Raw genomic sequence first — 18,086 nt, 5'->3', positions numbered from 1 at the left:
TACAATAGGCTTATTTATGCGTTCGTTCGTTTCGGTCGTTCTCGCAGTTTAAGCCCCACACACTATAGTTCTGCTTTTTAAGCTTCACTTTGCACAGCACCGTGTAATAGGCGAAAGCCCAAACTCATTTTAACCGGGTGCATCCTCTGCCCACGGGCTGGACACGACGCCCGATGGTGGTGGATAGTGTTCTATTGGGGCGTCCACAGGGAAAAGGTAACTACGGATCTGTTCGGCAAGCAAGGCTAACACGGAAGGACACGCGGAGTCACTAGCCAGTAGAAGAAACCGGGAACACGGTGGCTAATTTTAAGTTACAGAATTTATCATATTGAAGCGAGCAACTCGCTCAAATTTGGGAACAATCCCGGCAACACCGTTCGTGTTCTTGCTCAGGACGTGCCGCCCAGTTCAGCGCCAGCGAAAGGGCCAATTTCAGAAACATAATAAAACGCATTCTGCAAGGAAAATGGAATGAAGAAGACTACGAACGGTCAGGACGGGAGCGAGGACGATGGGAAGCTGGAGACACAAGGAGACAGACAGAAAGTAGGCAGTTACGGAATTTAAATCATTTTGTTCTTTGGGCTACTGGTCCCGCCGGTATCGGTTCGGACTGTCGCTGGTGATGGTGGCGGCACGTTCACTGGGCCGCCTGTCGACGCCGTCGTCGCTGCTGCTGCTACTTCGTTCGTTGCTGCTGGTCCATTAATACTGGCGTTCTTCTTCCGCTCTTCCACCACTTTCTGAAGTGCGTCCGCGTCGATGACGGTCGTGACGTCCTCGTTCGATTGCTGCGGAGGAAGTGGGATGTGGGGACGTCGGAGGGTAAGACAACAGTCGAAAGCAAAGAAAAGCGGGCGCCGTAAAGATGAGCCCCGGAGATCATGATCGATCGTCCTTCCGTCCTTATTTCGGAGGATTTGCCTTCGTCGTCGGCGAAGGCGATGGTGGTGGTGGTGGTGGCATTGATGGTGCGTTGATGGGATCCGAACTGACCTGATTCGAAGAGGGAGCTAGAGAGCTCAAATCCGTCGCCTTGTCCGTCAGCTCCAGCAGCTTCTCCTTTTCCTTGTCCTTCTGCTCCTGCAGCTTCTCTTTGGCTTCCAGGCTCTTGGTGAGCGCCTTTTCGATTTTGTCCTCCGCCTCAAGCACCTCCTCCTTGTCCAGCAGGTCAATCAGCTCGTCCACCTGTTTCGAGCTCAGCTTAACGTTTTCCTTGCCTATCGTTTCGATCACCTTTGGGTGGGCAAAACAAAAAGACGTTTAGTGGATAAGGCAGCCTTTGGCATCAGAACTCTGGAACCCTCCCATACCTTTAGCACATCCTCCACCTTGATCTGTCCATCCTGATCGCCATCGATTTTGCCAAGGATCTTGGAAATTTGATCCAACCTCGAATCGTCCGTCACGTTTTTGATCTGCATTTGGTGTTTGATAGGAAAAAGGTAAAATGAAACGAGAAAGCGGGGGGACGTGCCTCGCTACGGCGGCGTACCTTCTTGATGGCGGACATCAGCTCGTCTATCCGCACCAGCTCTTCGCTGGCCGCCGCCGGTGGTGCCTGTACATCGGCGGTCTGTTCCACCTGCACCCGCACCTGCTCCTTCAGCTTCTGTTCCTGGCGCTCGAGATCCGTCAGCACCGTGTCCATTTTGTTGATCATCGAGTTCACCTTCCGGAAGAGCATCTTGGCCGCGCGCGACTCTCGTACCTGCACTTCTTCCGGATTCTTGGCGGCCGTCACAACCTGAAAAGAGAGGGGCGTTTGATTCGATCATCGTGCTTGTCGAAAAATGGATGCCGATCAATTGGCCGCGCGGTACAACCTCTTGCAGCTCCTGCACATCCTCCTGGTAGTCGGCAATCTCTTCCTTCAGGTCCCGTATTTCCTCCTTCTCCACGAGCAGCGTTTTCTTGTGCTTAGCCAGCGAGTCCAGGGCATCCTCCAGCGCTTCCAGATCCTTGCTTGAAAGCTCCTCCGTGTGCGGCTGTGGTGGCAACTGATCGAGCACGACCTTCTGCGCCGGTGCCGGGGCAAAGATGATATCTGCGACCGGTTTCGGCACATCGGCGACGCTCGGCGTTTCGTCCTTTACAGCGTCCGCTGTCAGCACCGGAGCACCGTCGACCAGCTGCTGCTCGCTCTCCTTCTGCTTCTCCTTCTCCTCCTCGCGCTCTTCCCGGATCCGGCGTTCCTCCTCCTTGATGACCTCGATCTTGGTCTTGTTGTCGATCTTACCCTCCCGCTCACCGATCGCCGCCTTTGTAACGGTGGCGACCGAGTCGGGCAGTGACGAAATGGTGGCCTTCAGCTTGTCGCCCGTGGTTGTGTGCTCCGGCAGCATGAGGGCGCGCGACAGCAGCAGCAGCGACGGTGGCACCTTCTCGTTCAGGCTGAGATTGATCCACTCCTGCAGCTGCGACTTGAGCCGCTCCTCGGACGCACCGTAGGCGCGCATTCCGCGCGCCCGGCAAGCGCCCTGCAGCTCCGACAGGTTCAGCGACTCAATGCCCTCCTTCTGGATGGTCCGATCGTCTGCGGCCAGATTGCGCAGCTTGAGCCGCAGCTGAAAGCGCAACAGGTTGGACGTGCCGATCGGGGACACCTCCAGCACCCTGCACAGGGCCTGCAGCTGCTGGCGGGTTAGCGAATCGAGCGTGATTTCGTCCTCGAACAGTTTGGAGAACTTGAGCATCTCCTCGTTCGAGATCGTGAACGTTTCCGATGTGCGGACGCGGGAGAAGAACTCGCTAAAATCTTTGGCCGCCTGCGACCGGTGCTCCTTGTTCTGGACGGACATGTCGTCGAGCGTTTTCTGTAAGAACTTGGCCATTTCCAGCTTCACCTTGAGGTTCTGCTTGATCTTGTCTTCGCGCTCGGTGGCCGTCTGGAAGGTGGACGGCAGCATCCCAGGGAACAGCTTGATGGCCACCGGCAGCAGCAGCTCCATGAACGGCACGATAATGAACACCGAGAACGGTAAGAGCCGGAACAGATCGGACGTGGTCCGGATGAGCAGCCGGTGTTCGCGCCGTGTCAACGTCCTTCCGTTCAGCACCCGCCACAACAGCTTCCGGCTGATGTTGATGTCGATGAACAGCAACCGGAAACCGTGGTAGTAGTGGACCATCTCAGCCCAGATCCGTTGCTGCAGGGTTTTCTTTACGACCGGAGCCGTGGCTACCACGGCCGCTCCTTGGGCAGTGGTCGCTTGCGGGGCACCACTTTTATCCGCAACCGAGAGTTGCCCGCCATCGGTACCGGCCACAGCATTGCTTGCACTTGTGGTGGCTGTGGCAGGATGTGTCTGCTGCTGCTGCTGCTGTTCTTTCTCCTTCTCTTTCTGTGTCTTTTTCAGTGTTTGTACCGTGACCTCGACCTTGGAGGAAGGTTGCTCTAACAGCCAGCTGGTGGTGGAAATGCAACGAATGCCGGCCGGACTGCCGGCGTATCCGAAGGCATCGAGTAGGGGCACAAAGGTAGTCAAACCGGCCGCTCGCTGACTGCCAGTGCCTCTGCCATTGCTGTTACTGCCTCCGAGAGCACCGTGCGACAAAAACACCCCATCGTACTGTGCACTTATGAGGCCGATTGGCTGTTTCGTGCGAAAGCTGGCGAACCGAATCCGAGCGTGAGCTACAAGACACAGACAGAAAGAGTTAGATAATTGAATAACGCCATTGAGAACTATTTTAAATGGATGTGTCAATCGCAACGCGGGCCATCGATTATTACGCGATCGTCGAACACTCTTACCCAGATGCACCGGAACGGCGAACTGGCCGAGATAGAGCAATGCCATCATTTCGGACGCTGCACAACCGTTCGGTTCCTGTTCGATCCAGATTCCGACACACGCGACGGACCTCACACGGGCTGACTGCGACCAGTGAAAGTGCGGCGTAAAGTCAAACTGATCACGGTACCGGTGAAAGTCCACCGGGAGGACTTTTATTTGCACACAATCGTCGCGATCGAGGGTTTTGGGTGTGTTGGTTTTCTATTTGGAGTGCACAAAACCAAAACACCCAAACACGGAACGGTACGAAGGTGATCGTGCACTCTGGGACAACACACCCAGAAACCAACCCCCTGCGATTGCTCACTGTGTCGCGATTGGTCGCCGACCGGTCACTGCTTCCGTCACGACTAGACAGTCAGTCGGCCGGACCTGTGCGGTCGCTGGCGGTGATCGTTAGCGTGTAGTTTTGCTCTCTTACCGCCTGAGTTACTTATATTTATATTTTCCTCAGAACAACCGCGGCTCGCCTGGGATGGCGAGTACTGGGGAATGCGGTCCAAATGCGCCATGTAGCGATTGGCAGTGGTGGGTTTCCTCAATACCATTCCGGAGGGGGCAACTACCGATACCGGGCGGTGTACAAACTGCTTCTAGAAGGAAGCTCATGTTGTTTACATTGAGAGGCAACTTCCTGGCCAAACTGACCAGTCGTGAATTGAGTCATAGCTTCGTGCGACCTGCGATTTAGGTTGTTTGTTTTAACATAGAAATTTCTTATAAAGTTTAAAACGAAATGAATATGAATATGTTCTGTGCTACCTGACATTTAAGCTTCAACGAATCAAATCCAAGTAACCGCCTTCTGGTGTGACAGTTTGGGAGTTCAGAGTGCCATCCGAGTAACCTAATAGGTCATGCATTCTCGTTGTATCGATTCGAGGCGTCTAACACTATGATTGGATTGAGATTGGGACCATTTGACCTATTAAGCAGACTGGACCTCTGAACTCCTTGTTTCGTCCGAGCAATGAAACTTATACTGGATCTTTGTGTACTAACGTCAAGATGAGAAGTCAATGTCAGCTTAACGTCTAGAACACTTTGATTGCCGATCGCATAGACACTGGAAACATTAGAATCACCAAATTTGCTTCAATCTTTATGCATCTTTTTGTAGGCCTGTCTACAACTACATAAATCTCGTCCGTAAAATACCGACCAAGTGAGAACAGCACGTAGAAACGTGATTTTTTGCACGTAGAAACAATTGCGTCTCGATTAAACCTACTAGAAAATTACATTAGAATTTTATTTGCTCTCAGTGTAAAAAAGATAAAATCCAATCGGAATCGTTGCAATGCAACTTAGCATGGCCAACCGTAGCGTTATCAATGGTCTTGATGGCCTACACACCTGCACAACAACGCGAGATAAGGAATGCCCAACACCGTCTGGTTATTTTTGGCCATAGTACGTCATATCGTGTCCAAAATCCACGACCTCCGATCATCAGCTGAGCGAAACTGGCTCAACAGCCCCGAACTTTTCCGACCGAAACCGTTTGTCCACCGTGTTATGGATTGAGTGCGAAAAATAAAACAAACGGGATGTCGGATTGTCTCACGCGACTTTACGTTCGTCCCGTTCCATTTAGCACTTCACGAACGCAACGAACGTTTCGTCCGAATTTTGCCCGCAGACCGAGCTGCCCGGGGATTGCCTCAAGACAACTGCGCCAAGAAGAAAGTTCTCAGAGACATTTGTGCGCCGAGACTGTCAATCCAAAGACTAATGACCTTTTTTCGTTGGCCGCCGTCATCTGGGGCAAAGGTTCAACGAACTGAAGCGCAAGCGGAGGGGATTTGATGGGTAATTGTGGGGAGCATAATAGCCAGTGGCCAATCTAGGGCACGCTATAGGGGGGATGGGAGGGGGGCAACCGTATGATGATCAACGGAGCGTACAATGTACACTCCGATGGCACCACATAATCGAACCGTACGCCGAAGGTCAGGGATAATGCTGTGCCTTTCTCGGAAAGGGTGGAAAGCACGCGACAAAGCCGTGATCTTCGCAGGGAGGACACACACACACACGAGCGAACCAACAGCTGACCGAAGACGGCAGGGTTTGGTGTTGGTGCGTCCGCGCCCTTCTCCGTTGGATGCTGTAGCCGCGGCTGCGAATCACCGAGCGCAAGCGCAAGTGGCCGTTGCGACGTCTTTATGTGTGAAACGGTGCGAGGCCTCGCGATGCACGATTGTGGGACAACGAGCAGCTGATTGTGTGTCATACGATGGGAAACCGTTTCGCCTGCCACTTGCGAAAGGCGGAAAGTGGGTGAAAAAGAAAAACCGGATCCGATCTGCGTCGTTCCGCAAGCGATCGTGTAGAGCAGCAGCCACAACATTTCTTCGAGACACACGATCAATCATACAAGATGATGGTTTTCGTTGTCATTTAAGGCCGAACTTGGTTGGCACTTGATCAATAGGTTGGTCTCTTTTTCTATCGACCGGGCCGGAATGATCAACGATCAGTGGAGGTCTTTAGCTAAGAATAAAAATGAACAAATAAAACATGTCGTTACTCATCATATTATCATCACAAATGATGAAACGTTGCCTTTGGAAGTGCCATACAAAATGATGGCCATTCTGTTGGACACGCAAGAAAGCGTTACCGCGAAGCATAACAAATGCGGTTCTTCTTTGTCACCCGATCATAGGTAGTCACGATCGGGGCTTGCGATTGTGCGAAGTGTGAGATCGTGCGCGATCACGCTTAACACGCGATCTCCGCCGGCAGTAGGTGATTAGAAGCCGTTTCCGTGCAACCGGTTTGACGAAATCGATTTGGCCCGGGGAATCTGGTCGATGCTGTTTACTTTCTAGCGCTCCCGCTAGAAGAGGGACACGCAAATTACATCATCCCCACCTTTTTGACTCACTCCGATCCCCGTTCGTCGTGCCACGCTCGCTTACACATGATGAAATATTCTAGTTCCGTTGATAATTTGCGTTTCAAGACGCACTTTGATAGCGTTCGTTGTTAATCCTTTTTAACATGCTTTTCGGTGGCCAAGGGTGGCCAAAGTACACACGATGCTAATGGGGTTACACGCGGCGTTCGTAAACGATTACGACCGATGCCAAGCTCGTGTCAAGTCGATCTGAACTTGGCCTTGAAACCAGCGGGTCGACACGGGTCGGTACAATTGCAAGAAATCGAAATAAAACCACCCCTGAAATCGGCCACCCTTTGGTCTTCTCGTTGCGATAATGTTTCACTCTTCACTGCGCGTTGTTGCATTACGTAAACGCGCGCGCGTATGGCAATCTACAAATCGGTCCCAGGCGGTTATCGCCGCCGGGCCACTCTCGCCGCTACACGCGATTGGAGCCTCCAAAACCCCGGGGTTCTATACTTACGGTGCACGTTCCGGCAGTAGTGGTTCATCCCGAACAGCTGACTCCGGGATCGGAGCAATGCGCTCATGGTTGCGGTCTTAGAAGATCCTCGAAAACGTTAGCGATTGTTGGTCGAGCTGAAGGGTTGGCAAGAGGAAAATGCTGCTTCACTGGTGGCACTGGTTAGCAACTTCGAAGCCGCAACGCCGAAAGGTTCGAATCGGGGACTCCGCTATTGGTACGGGGAATTTTGGTCGCAAGTGGCGCACAGACACACCTATGGCTGTTTAGCTTGCACTCGCTCGTCCGAAAATGGTTGAACTTTTACCGGATCTGCTTTTGCCGGAAACCAGCGAAACGTGATAATAAAACTTTATTTGCGATGACCGTCGAACGGGGAAAAATTTCCATCTCCAAACAACCCGAAAAATCACGCACCGACGACGAACAACTATTGTTCACCGGAATGACGTTTGCTTTCTTTGCGTTGCCAGAACCAGCTGACAGCTCTCAGCCCGTGCCTGGTGAAAAAACTACAACCCTTGGAAAGGACACTTTATATTTTTACTTTGCTTCGAGGACTTAGTAAAACGATTTATATTTAATACGTTGTTCTAATTTAGATGTTTTGCAATTAAAAAAAACTCGTTAATAAGCGGAAATGTTCGCTATGCAAGAAAAGGCCTTTTCCTTTCGAGCCGTCACTGAAACGCCGCCTGCTTTTGTGCCTGTGTGAGTTGGATAATCGGCGGTTTGTTTACCTCGGTTTTGGGCACCATCGATTGCCGATTCTGACCAGAGAGGATTGCTTTTAACATTAATCGTCCCTGCAACTGTTCTACAGCACCAGTGGCCGCCAACCGGTTCCGGTTACTAACCGCCTCCCAATGGACAACCCACTGTTCGGGACCGCTCATATGCTGGATGAGGTAGACAGTAAGTAAAGTGAACGAAAATCGCTGTCTCCGCCCCGGGGAACTGATCGGCGTTTTTGTTTCCAAACGAACAGAGAAACTTATGGTTCTGCTTCACGACGGTCGCACACTGATCGGTTACCTGCGCAGCGTCGACCAGTTCGCCAACTTGGTGCTGCACCGTACGATCGAGCGGATACACGTCGGCAACGAGTACGGCGACATCCAGCGAGGAGTGTTTATCATCCGTGGCGAGAACGTCGTTCTGTTGGGAGAGATTGTAAGACTACCGCCGCCGTTTCCCCGATTTTGCGTGTTTTTTAATGCTTCGGGTGGGGGGTACCCAATTCGCAGGATCGCGAGAAGGAAAACAACTTACCGTTGAGGGAAATTTCCGTGGACGACATTTTGGATGCACAACGCCGTGAGCAGGAGGCGCGTCAGGAAAAGCATCGCCTGGTAGCGAAGGCACTGAAGGAGCGAGGGTTAAACATGAACTCGGAGATGGCACAGGACGAGTTTTAAGACGCGCCAAGTCGCACGACCACGAGGCACACGTGAATCATTATTATTTTTTAAAAAAAGATCGTAATTGAAAAACAAAAACACGGTGTTTTCATGCGATCGAAGATGATCTTCTACCAGCAACTGCTACCGACCCGCAAAGCATACACCAGTTATGATGGTCATCCTGTTTAGTTGTAGGTTTATTATAAAGATTAAAAATCGGTCACTTTATACGGTGATCGCGTGATTGGCAGCGGAACTTCCACGTTCCGCTTCTGTCCCTGTTTGATACACGGTCCCTTCCTTCGCCGTTGCGGTCCATCGGAAATGTATACAAATTTTGATTGGCTTTATCTCAAAGTAATACTTGCAAATACTTGCACGGAAAAAATACTAAAAAAGCCCTTCACAGAGCGGTTTCGTCCAACTCGAGCTCCGTCGATTCCGGTTCCACCGTCGGGCCACGGGTGGCAGCAGCAACGTGGCTAATTTTGTCGCCTGTCCGCCCATCGGCAGGTTCAACCGGTGCGTTACCGTCCAGACAGTGCAGCAAACTTTCGCTCATCTTCGATTCGCTCAACCGTTCGAGCATTTCGGCCGACGACTCGAAATCATCCGACTGCGTGGCGAACGACAGATCGGTCGGACTTTCGGGCATTACACTGCGGCTGAGCAGATAGTCTCTGTGGAGGGGAAAGCGTTTGAAATTGACCATATATCAAAAACGGTGCTTCGCAACATTATACTAACCGAAAGTTGGTGGTGAGCGTGTCGGATGACGAAACAGGTTCCGGAGCGTCACCACCGCCCAGGAAGTGGCCCACCGAAGGAAGAATCGGCGGCAGTCCTACTTCGTCAGCGATCGGTGGTAAACCGGTATCGTTGATGAGCTTTTTGATGCTTTGATCAACGTGGGAAGCCACGCGTCCTGTTGAGAGCAGTAAGCCGGCCGGTTCCATCATTGGTTCCGGATCGGACTCTTCATCTTCTTCACGAAGACTCGAAAAGCTGGCACACGTAGTTGAAAGCAACTGTTGCTGCTGCTGCTGCTGATCCACACCATTTAGGGTGGCCAACAGTATGACCGGCTTGCGAGAACGCGGTGTCATGATCGATTCCTGGAACAAAAAGGGGCGATAAAGTGTGATAGGACACCGTTGAAACGTTCTGGGTATGCCGTTCGTTTCAGCTCTTGTCTTAAATTTTCATTGAAACCAACCACCGGATCGATTCGGAACCACGCTATAGGTGCAAATATTCGGCGAAGCAAAAGAACAAAAGCGTTACTATGTACATTAGGAGAATTAGGAGGGACGAAGATGAAAATGAAGCTCGAGAAAGTGGCACAATGCTTGGCACAAACCTGCATCGATTTTGGCATCCTCTGGGTGCTCTTCGTGATCGGTGACATCGAGTTGCGGCCATCGAGCGTGGCCGGCCCGGGCGTGCTCGTTAGGTAGCTCGTCGGACACCCGCCACGGTCGGTTGCCGCTTCCAGCGCATCGTCACTTTTGCGAAACATCCCCGACCATCCGGGTCGGTGAAGTTCTGCGCCGTGAAACGTTTCTCTCGAGCCATCGCAACCGGTGCTCGTGGCAAAAAAAGATACAGCCGAACGGTCGTAAATATTTGCCACCGAACAGCCCGACCGTGGCGACCTTCCGTCCTTCGTGCCGCACCGATCCACGGCTTCGCTCGACCGCCGGTGTGCGTTGTTTTTTTTGTGCGATTTGCTATCGCTACCGAACGGAAACCGCAGGTTGCCCATCGACACACCCTTTATAAGTTTGTTCTTAAAAAAGGTGATCTTTTTCCGTTGCTTCGTTGCGCTGCCGACCGTTTCGACCGATGGGGTACCGGGTTTAGAACCTGCGGCCATTGCTGGTCCATCGTCTGCGTCACCTTCTTCGACGAGTAAATTGGTGTTGGCGGGCAGCGCACGATAGCAGTGCTTCCGGTGGGCGATCGCACTCAGGTTCGGTTCCGATCGATACCGGGAGCGACTTTCGCCGAGTGTCGACGAACAGCCCGGAATGGGCGGCGATGGTCCGTAACGCTCGTCCTCGGTGTCACTAAGCACTCGATCCGGTAGCACTCCGTGCGAAAAGTCTTCACCGTCCGTTGATTCCGTATCGCCGGTATCGGTGTTGCGATCGTCGTGATCGTTGCCGTTGAGACTATCGGCACTCAAATCGTCGTCTTCTTGTTCGACGAAATCCTCATCATCTACGGGAGGTGAATAATGACTTGCTTCATCGTCGGGAGCAAAACGCACCACCGCCACCGATCGGGGACGTTCCTGCTCCTCCGGTCGATCACCCTCAAGGCGACTGCGTTTTCGCTCCGTATGCGATTCGTCCTCGGGTTCTGCGGTGTGCACCCCGGATGATGATGGGGTCGGGGTCGTCGTAGCCGATCCTGTCACTTCCGTCGACCTTCGTTTGTGTTCTTTTGTCTCACTTTCCCGTTGGTTCGCATCATTCGCGACCAGCGATCGAGTTTCCGAGCCTACTTTCAACGGGTTTTGCTTCGACCCAGGAGTTCCGGATCCGGATGGTAGCGACGGGGGAGGAAGTACGGAAGAACGTTTCAACGGTACCGGAGAACTGTTGCTCGAAGAGGATGATGTCGGGCTCTGGAAGAGAATGCGCTGTTTCGCGCCGTGGTAGCTGCTCCCGTTAGGTGTCTGTTAAATCAGAAAGTTAGCGGATTGATGATGTTCGTGTTAGAAGATGGACGTTATGGATGGTGTTAGGAACGATAAGAACACAAAGTACATGCCACATAACACACATTCATGCAACAGGCTGAAGCTGTTCATTCTTTCCCGTGACTTCCGATAATGGCTTACCTGGAAGAGCGTCGGCGTTTGGGTGCCCCCGGAGGTTCCCGATCGTTTCGGCGTTCGCGACATCAGCGACTTGTGGAAGATGTGCCGCTTGATGGAATCTCCGAACGATCGTGGATACTTTGGCCCTACGCTACCGCCGGATCCAGCACCGCCAGACCCGGCGGTGCCATTCTTCTCGCGCAGCATCAGCACCTGCAGCGGCGTTCCGTATCCGTTCTGGCGATTAAACTTGCTAACTAGCTTCTTCTTTTTGGACGACTCCGGCAAGCTCTGGATGTGAGCGTACAGTTGGGCCAGAGCCGTGTCGGTCGAGTTCATGATGTGTGCCTCGGCCGTCTTCTCCCGATCGACGAACGTGTAGACCGTGTTGGCGACCGAGTCGGAGGTTGTCGATTCGTTCAGGATATGCTCGGGGGACATCGTTTTGCGGCGTTTCTGCTCCACAAAGTACATCCGAATGTCGGTGGCCAGTTTCGTGGGAATGTGAAAGAGTCGGGCACCCGTTTTGATCATAAACTCGATGATGGCGAACATCTGAGAAGCCGTTTCGTGCAGTGCATTGGCCGAGAGCTTCCGCGGGCAGATCAGGTGAGGCGTGAAGAGTGTGGCCAGATTGACGGCCGACATCTTGTTGGTCGCTTGGTGCTGGACCGTTTGGTACAGCAGATCGATGATGCACCGGAACAGGCTGTGGTTCTCTTCGGGCAGCAACAGTAACAGTAGCTGGAGCGCATTCAGCAGCCAGTCTTCCCCACGGCCCGGTTCACTCTCTTTGGTAGTGAAGCTTTCCGCTACCTGCCGGTACGCCGGGTAGTACAGTTCGGTCAGCAGCGGTTCCGAGAGCTCGGACAGGAAGTTTTTCAGCACACTGGCACAATCGTGTGCCGTGTAGTCACCCTGATCGAGGTGCAGTGCGTTTCCCTGCACGAGCAAGTTCTTTAGCTCGTTCTGACGCGTGAGTGATCCCGTTTTACGAAATATACCCTCCTGGGAGATGTCTAGCAGAAAGCAGAAAGAAAAGCACATGATCACACGGACTGGTCAGCGGATCAACGATCGGGACTTACTGTGTTCCTGCTCGAGGAAGGCAATCAGCTGCCGGAGGTTGTCGATGATTGCGGTGGTCAGGGTGGTCTTTGCCGTCTCGGGCGACGTCGCCTTCACCGAGGTACAGCCTTTGGCCTTCTTGTGGAACCCTTTCCATTTCTTGTTCTTCTGTTTGTCCACCTCAACGGGATCGTTTCTGAGGGCGAGTGCCGCAAAGTGGTCGTAAGTAAAGGGACGCGCCTCGCAACCGCAGCAACTGCAACTTACTCTGTATCCGTGTTGAGATCCAACACAAACGACAGGTGCATTCGCACGAGCGTCACAAACTGCTCCGGATGCTCGTCCTGCAGGCGTTTTGCCGTCTCTTGATTGAACCGCATATTTGCGGCATTCTCTTCCGTGTCCATGCTTCTTTCTCGGGCCTTGCTTGGATTTTTAGTTTCTCTTCACTTGCAGGCTACGGCAGCTTAGCATCTGCTACCTTGGGCGTTGGCGACTGAGATCGTTCCAAGCCTGCACGAAATAGCTTCAGCGAAAGCCACTTGCCGTCGCTGCATAATGTCTCTCGCTGCAATATTACAGACCGACCCAATGCGATACACTTAAAAAACACGCAAAAACTATACCACAAAAATCATTAACCAATGTTGTATTGTTTTAAGCCCTGATCTGCAAAGTGCGGTTTGCTTGTTGCTTGTCGAACTGTCACAATTTGGATTTCAAATTACAAGCTGCGCGATTCGAAAAGGCTTTTTGTGCTAAACGTCACCTTTTCAGCCGCCAACCGGTCATCGGTGTGAACCATCGCCTGGAGGACGACCGTAGTTTTCAGTCAAACTATGATATTTTGTGAAATAAATATAAATATAAATAAATAAATAAATAGTTAATGAGTTAGTAAGTAAGTGAGTAAATTAATGGTACAACCAGTTTACTTAAAATAAAGAATAATCAAACCAGCTCTTCTTCTTCTTTGTTGGATTGCTTTTATTTGTCAACACTAAGTTCTGTCAGAGAGCAAAACAAACCTTCCACAACTATTTTCGTTGTAGAATTTTCACTTACGATCAAAATCATGATTTAAGGAATCAGAATTAAAGGAAGAGCCACGGAATCTGGAGACACCATCACCATGTGTATCTTCGGTCAGTTGTGTGAATAGTGTCGTCGGGAGGTTGCGCCAGTGAAGAGGGGAAACATTCAGTTTCAGCACTCATCCTACGGTCGAGAACAAAATGCTATAAACCTATTTCGACACTAGAAAGGATAACACCGCGACCAAAGGGAAACGATGACCAACTACGAGGCCCTCGTCGGTGGCGGCAGTGGCGGGCTGATTGGTGCCAGTGGCGCATCCGGTAATGGAAGTCTGTGGTACTGGTTGAAGCACATGAAACTGTACCGGGTGGTGGGCCTGGTGGCGATCTGCCTGCTGACCGTTCCGTTCATCTTCTATCATCTGCTGCTGAGCGCCGAATCGGGTGTACCGCATAACGACATCCACCGGACGCGGTCGCAGCTGGACACGTTCGAGGAGATCAGTCCGCTGAAGGCAGCGGATCTGAAGCTGCGGATCGATGAAATGCTACGCATCAAGGGCACGGTATCGCTTGAGTTGCGCGATCTCGAGTCACGTCGTCAAAAGCTACAGTCCGACATTGGGCTGTACAACCAGAAGATTGACGAACTGAAGCAGGAGCTTTCCCGCCAGCAGACGGAGCTGGATCGGTTGAAGATTTCCGTCGAACAGGCTCAGGTTGCGCAACGGGAGGCGGTCCTACGCAACACACCCGAACTGGCTCTCCCGAAGGCCCTGTTCTCGGACTCCCTACCGGCCGTGGTGCGTCCGGCGGGAGGCGAGCAACGAAGGGCCTGCAAGATGAGCTCCTGTTTCGATCATTCCCGGTGCAGCCTGACGTCCGGCTTTCCGGTGTACCTGTACGATCCGGATGCGGCACCCGTCGTGAGCGCAGGGTACGATATCGATGGGTTCCTCAAGACTACCATCAAGCAAACGCTCGGCTACAATGCGCACTTGACGACCGATCCGAAGAAGGCGTGCGTTTTTCTGGTCCTGGTCGGTGAAGCACTGCCCGAGCACGAGGCGGTGATGAAGAACAATCGCTACAACGGACCGCAGCCACAGGCCACTGATCGATCGTCTGCGGCAGAGATGGGTAGCTTGAACACTACGCGCCTTCGGTCGCTCCCGTACTGGGGTGGCGATGGTCGAAACCACGTGCTGCTGAACTTTGCGCGTCGAGAGATCGGAACCGGGGCCGGGGACATTTTACGCGGCACAGCCGACCTCGACACCGGCCGGGCGATGCTGGTACAGTCGAGTTTCGAGGAGCATCAGTTCCGTGCCGGATTCGATCTAATTGCACCGCCAATCCTGGGACCACCGGGGGGTGACGTTTGGCAGGAATGCGTCCCGATGCTACCGGCCCGCCGCAAGTATTTGCTCAGCTTCCAGGGGGAGCTGCTGAATGGGCAGAACGGAACGATGCCGGCGCACGGCAACGATGACACGGAATCGGATACCGTCGACGAGTTCATTATCGAGCACCTGAAGGAGATGTCATCGGGGCGAACACAGGATCACTTTATGCTGCAGTTTGAGTGTGTGCCGGCCACGGAACAGCGAAGCCCGACAAACGTGCGCGATTGGTCACTGTGTGGGACGGACAATTCGCGCAAGTCCGTGTTGAAGGAGTCCACATTTGCGTTGCTGCTGGCACCGAGCGGAACCGCCGTCAGCTCGACGTTACTGCAGGCGCGGCTCTACGAAGCCCTCCGGGCCGGAGCCATTCCACTCATCCTCGGTGGTGACCAAGTGACACTTCCCTACGCCGAAACGATCGAATGGCGCCGAGTGGTGATCGCACTACCGAAGGCGCGCATCACCGAGCTGCACTTTCTGCTGCGGGCCATTCCCGACGCTGATCTGCTGACGATGCGACGTCAGGGGCGACTCGTCTGGGAACGTTACCTCAGCTCAGTGCAGTCCACCGTCGACACGATCATCGCCAGCCTGCGCGATCGACTGGGTATCCCACCGAAACCGGTTCCGGCCGTGGTAGCGCACAGTGTGTTCAACGCGTCGTTTGTGCCGCTCAAATCGGATCCCGTGATCGACAGCGAACCGGAAGAATCGCTCGGCCCGATCGAACCACCGTACCCGAGTCCAGCCTTCCGGCGCAACTATACCGCGGCGTTGATGCAGTCGCGCGAAATGTGGAACGATTGGGCCGATCCGTTCGCGCTCTACCCGCAGCTACCGTTCGATCCGGTCCTACCGTCGGATGCTAAATTCGTGGGATCGCACATGGGCTTCCGACCGATCGGAAAGGGAGCCGGTGGGGCCGGCAAGGAGTTTGGGGAATCGCTGGGCGGTAACTATCCGCGGGAACAGTTCACGATCGTCATCCTGACGTACGAGCGGGAGCAGGTGCTGATGGATTCGCTCGGCCGGTTGTACGGATTGCCGTACCTGCACAAGGTGATCGTCGTATGGAACTCACCGAAACCACCGCTGGAAGATTTGCGGTGGCCCGACATCGGGGTGCCGGTGCACGTGGTACGGGCACCGCGCAATTCCCTCAACAATCGCTTCCTACCGTTCGATGCGATCGAAACGGAAGCGGTCCTGTCCGTTGACGACGATGCACATCTCCGGCACGATGAGATTCTGTTCGGATTCCGGGTGTGGCGTGAACACCGAGATCGGGTGGTCGGTTTCCCGGGGCGCTTCCACGCCTGGGACGTGAACACACTCGACTCGTGGAACTACAACTCGAACTACAGCTGCGAGCTGAGCATGGTGCTGACCGGGGCCGCCTTTATCCACAAGTACTACACCTACCTGTACACATACGCGCTGCCGCAGGCCATCCGCGACAAGGTGGACGAGTACATGAACTGCGAGGACATTGCGATGAATTTCCTGGTGTCGCACGTAACACGCAAACCACCGGTCAAGGTGACCTCCCGGTGGACGTTCCGGTGTCCCGGTTGTCCAGTGTCGCTCAGCGAGGACGATACCCACTTTCAGGAACGCCACAAGTGCATCAATTTCTTTACGAAGGTAAGCCCGTTTCATCGACAAAGTAAATTTATTGCAGATTTAAAGTTATGAGTAAAAATCATACTGCTTCCGATCGAAGCCTTCATCGGCCATCACGGCTCGGGATGTAGATGGACGACAGTCAGCCATCTTGCTTTTCTTAGAACAACATCCCTGGTCGGTTTCAATGTCATCCTTGGTCTTTAATTTGGGATTTCTTTCGCAAGGCTCACTTTCTGATTTGAGTTCCGGTACGTTCTGGGTTTTCCGAGCCGTTGCTTTTTCGTCCAGCGTCATGGAAGGATCGGAAGACAGGATTTGTTTCGAGTGTACATCCAAGACGGTCATCAATGGCAGCTCATTAGAGCTGTTTGGGAAATGTTTCCTTTTGGAGGCTTTCTTTTCGAGTTGCGCTTCCGGTCGAACTGGTGTTAACGGATCCATACTGTCGTTGCGGTTCTTCAGTTTTTGAGCTCTATACTCCGTGCAAAGCCTACGATGGAAATAGGTTCAAGACGAATAAGTTTGGAAGTTTGTTTCTGCCCGGCTTGCTGGAGTTGATCAATGTACTAAATCTTAACCTGAAACGTCATTTACAAAATGCTGTCAGATTTTATTTTAGTACAATTCAAAATATTACAACAGTAACAAGTTCAAAATACATTTATTTTCCATTGCTTATGAAAAGAGTAACTTGTGGAGATTGTACTATAATCTTTGTTTGCTTATGTTTCTTCCCACAGGTCTTTGGCTATACACCGTTACTAAACACGCAGTACCGGGCGGACTCGATCCTATTTAAAACGCGCATCCCACATGACAAACAGAAATGCTTTAAATTTATCTAAACTCCGAATCTTTATACTTCTCATCGACCACATACGCGCACATTAAACAAATTCATTCCGTCCGTGTGTCAGCAGGCGGCACGATGTTGGTGCGGACCGTGAAGAGTTACCAAAGCCAGCGCACCCGCGATGGATGTTCCGGAATGCGATCTGCCTACGTCACTAGGACAAAACTCACAGCTGGCTGCTCTTTAGATGATTGTTGCGACGTAGCATAATGAAACGATTGAAATTATTTCGACGCTACGCGGGGTGATGATGCTTTAGCATCTCGTTATCTTCGATTACGACGATGTCTCATTGACTTGACTGTGAAAGATGCCATGCGTAGATTAGGAACCGTATTGTAGTGCACAGATAAATTAAATAATGTTCTTATATCTGTCCGAAGATATGTACACAAATGCTAACACAATATGGCGCATTAGCTACGAGTAAATCGAGTTGTTTTCAAAGGCTACCGAGTTTAAGGAAGAGATTCTGTGTACTGTTGAGCTGCTATCGGAAATACCGGATCGGATCCGGTTAGAAGTTAACACCGTACGACAACGTCACCAAAACGATCGTGGCAGCTAGGTTTTATGGTTTTTAGCGATACGATTAAGTAGACAAACAACGTTATAAAACATGTACGGTTAGGTTAAGCTTACAGTTGTAGTTATGAAACTAAACAAAAGAAAAGTAGCTTCTTAAGACT

General features: G+C 52.3%; 4 protein-coding genes across 5 annotated transcripts in view; 2 read left to right on the top strand and 2 right to left on the bottom strand.

The window, feature by feature from the left end:
- Positions 1-289: 289 nt before the first annotated feature.
- On the bottom strand, positions 290-7,602 carry LOC128275433 (mitochondrial proton/calcium exchanger protein). 2 transcript variants are annotated; one of them, XM_053013926.1, is made up of 6 exons: positions 7,178-7,602; positions 1,830-3,640; positions 1,499-1,750; positions 1,317-1,421; positions 1,000-1,239; positions 290-794 (listed from the first exon to the last, which is right to left on the bottom strand). In XM_053013926.1, exons 1-6 carry the CDS (start codon positions 7,242-7,244, stop codon positions 567-569), a joined length of 2,703 nt encoding a protein of 900 aa, XP_052869886.1. In that variant the 5' UTR covers positions 7,245-7,602; the 3' UTR covers positions 290-566. The 2 variants fall into 2 exon arrangements, with proteins under 2 accessions (XP_052869886.1, XP_052869887.1); XM_053013927.1 differs by lacking the exon at positions 7,178-7,602 and adding an exon at positions 3,761-3,893.
- A 349-nt stretch (positions 7,603-7,951) lies between these two features.
- LOC128273335 (U6 snRNA-associated Sm-like protein LSm1) lies at positions 7,952-8,650 on the top strand. Its single transcript, XM_053011276.1, has 3 exons — positions 7,952-8,092; positions 8,166-8,350; positions 8,425-8,650. Exons 1-3 carry the CDS (start codon positions 8,044-8,046, stop codon positions 8,593-8,595), a joined length of 405 nt encoding a protein of 134 aa, XP_052867236.1. The 5' UTR covers positions 7,952-8,043; the 3' UTR covers positions 8,596-8,650.
- Positions 8,651-8,983: 333 nt separating this feature from the next.
- Positions 8,984-12,882, bottom strand: LOC128270187 (uncharacterized). Its single transcript, XM_053007593.1, has 7 exons — positions 12,743-12,882; positions 12,496-12,671; positions 11,429-12,426; positions 10,257-11,263; positions 9,941-10,085; positions 9,328-9,695; positions 8,984-9,260 (listed from the first exon to the last, which is right to left on the bottom strand). Exons 1-7 carry the CDS (start codon positions 12,880-12,882, stop codon positions 8,984-8,986), a joined length of 3,111 nt encoding a protein of 1,036 aa, XP_052863553.1.
- Positions 12,883-13,766: 884 nt separating this feature from the next.
- LOC128272628 (exostosin-3) overlaps positions 13,767-18,086 on the top strand; it is a 4,483-nt gene continuing 163 nt past the window's right edge. Inside the window, exons 1-2 of the mRNA XM_053010465.1 lie at positions 13,767-16,562; positions 17,285-18,086. The exon at positions 17,285-18,086 is cut by the window's right edge and continues 163 nt beyond it. Of these exons, the coding sequence (XP_052866425.1) occupies positions 13,767-16,562; positions 17,285-17,389 (2,901 nt within the window). The 3' untranslated portion in view covers positions 17,390-18,086. The remainder of the gene's footprint in view (positions 16,563-17,284) is intronic.

This window comes from Anopheles cruzii, chromosome 3, assembly GCF_943734635.1.
Source record: "Anopheles cruzii chromosome 3, idAnoCruzAS_RS32_06, whole genome shotgun sequence".
NCBI classification, from domain to species: domain Eukaryota; kingdom Metazoa; phylum Arthropoda; class Insecta; order Diptera; family Culicidae; genus Anopheles; species Anopheles cruzii.
The sequence above is the reverse complement of the archived record's forward strand: the minus strand, read 5'-3'. Positions and strand labels throughout refer to the sequence as shown.

Bases quoted from the DNA above. Each gene is read 5' to 3' on its own strand.
- LOC128275433 (XM_053013926.1), bottom strand. From the start codon at position 7,244: ATGAGCGCATTGCTCCGATCCCGGAGTCAGCTGTTCGGGATGAACCAC. The intron at 1,240-1,316 runs GTATGGGAGGGT...GCCCACCCAAAG, and splicing joins AGGTGGAGGATGTGCTAAAG to GTGATCGAAACGATAGGCAA. The intron at 795-999 runs GTCAGTTCGGAT...CTTCCTCCGCAG, and splicing joins TAGCTCCCTCTTCGAATCAG to CAATCGAACGAGGACGTCAC.
- LOC128273335 (XM_053011276.1), top strand. From the start codon at position 8,044: ATGGACAACCCACTGTTCGGGACCGCTCATATGCTGGATGAGGTAGAC. The intron at 8,093-8,165 runs GTAAGTAAAGTG...CCAAACGAACAG, and splicing joins TATGCTGGATGAGGTAGACA to AGAAACTTATGGTTCTGCTT. The intron at 8,351-8,424 runs GTAAGACTACCG...CCCAATTCGCAG, and splicing joins TCGTTCTGTTGGGAGAGATT to GATCGCGAGAAGGAAAACAA.
- LOC128270187 (XM_053007593.1), bottom strand. From the start codon at position 12,882: ATGGACACGGAAGAGAATGCCGCAAATATGCGGTTCAATCAAGAGACG. The intron at 12,427-12,495 runs GTAAGTCCCGAT...GCTTTCTGCTAG, and splicing joins CTTCCTCGAGCAGGAACACA to ACATCTCCCAGGAGGGTATA. The intron at 9,261-9,327 runs GTTAGTATAATG...TCCCCTCCACAG, and splicing joins ACGCTCACCACCAACTTTCG to AGACTATCTGCTCAGCCGCA.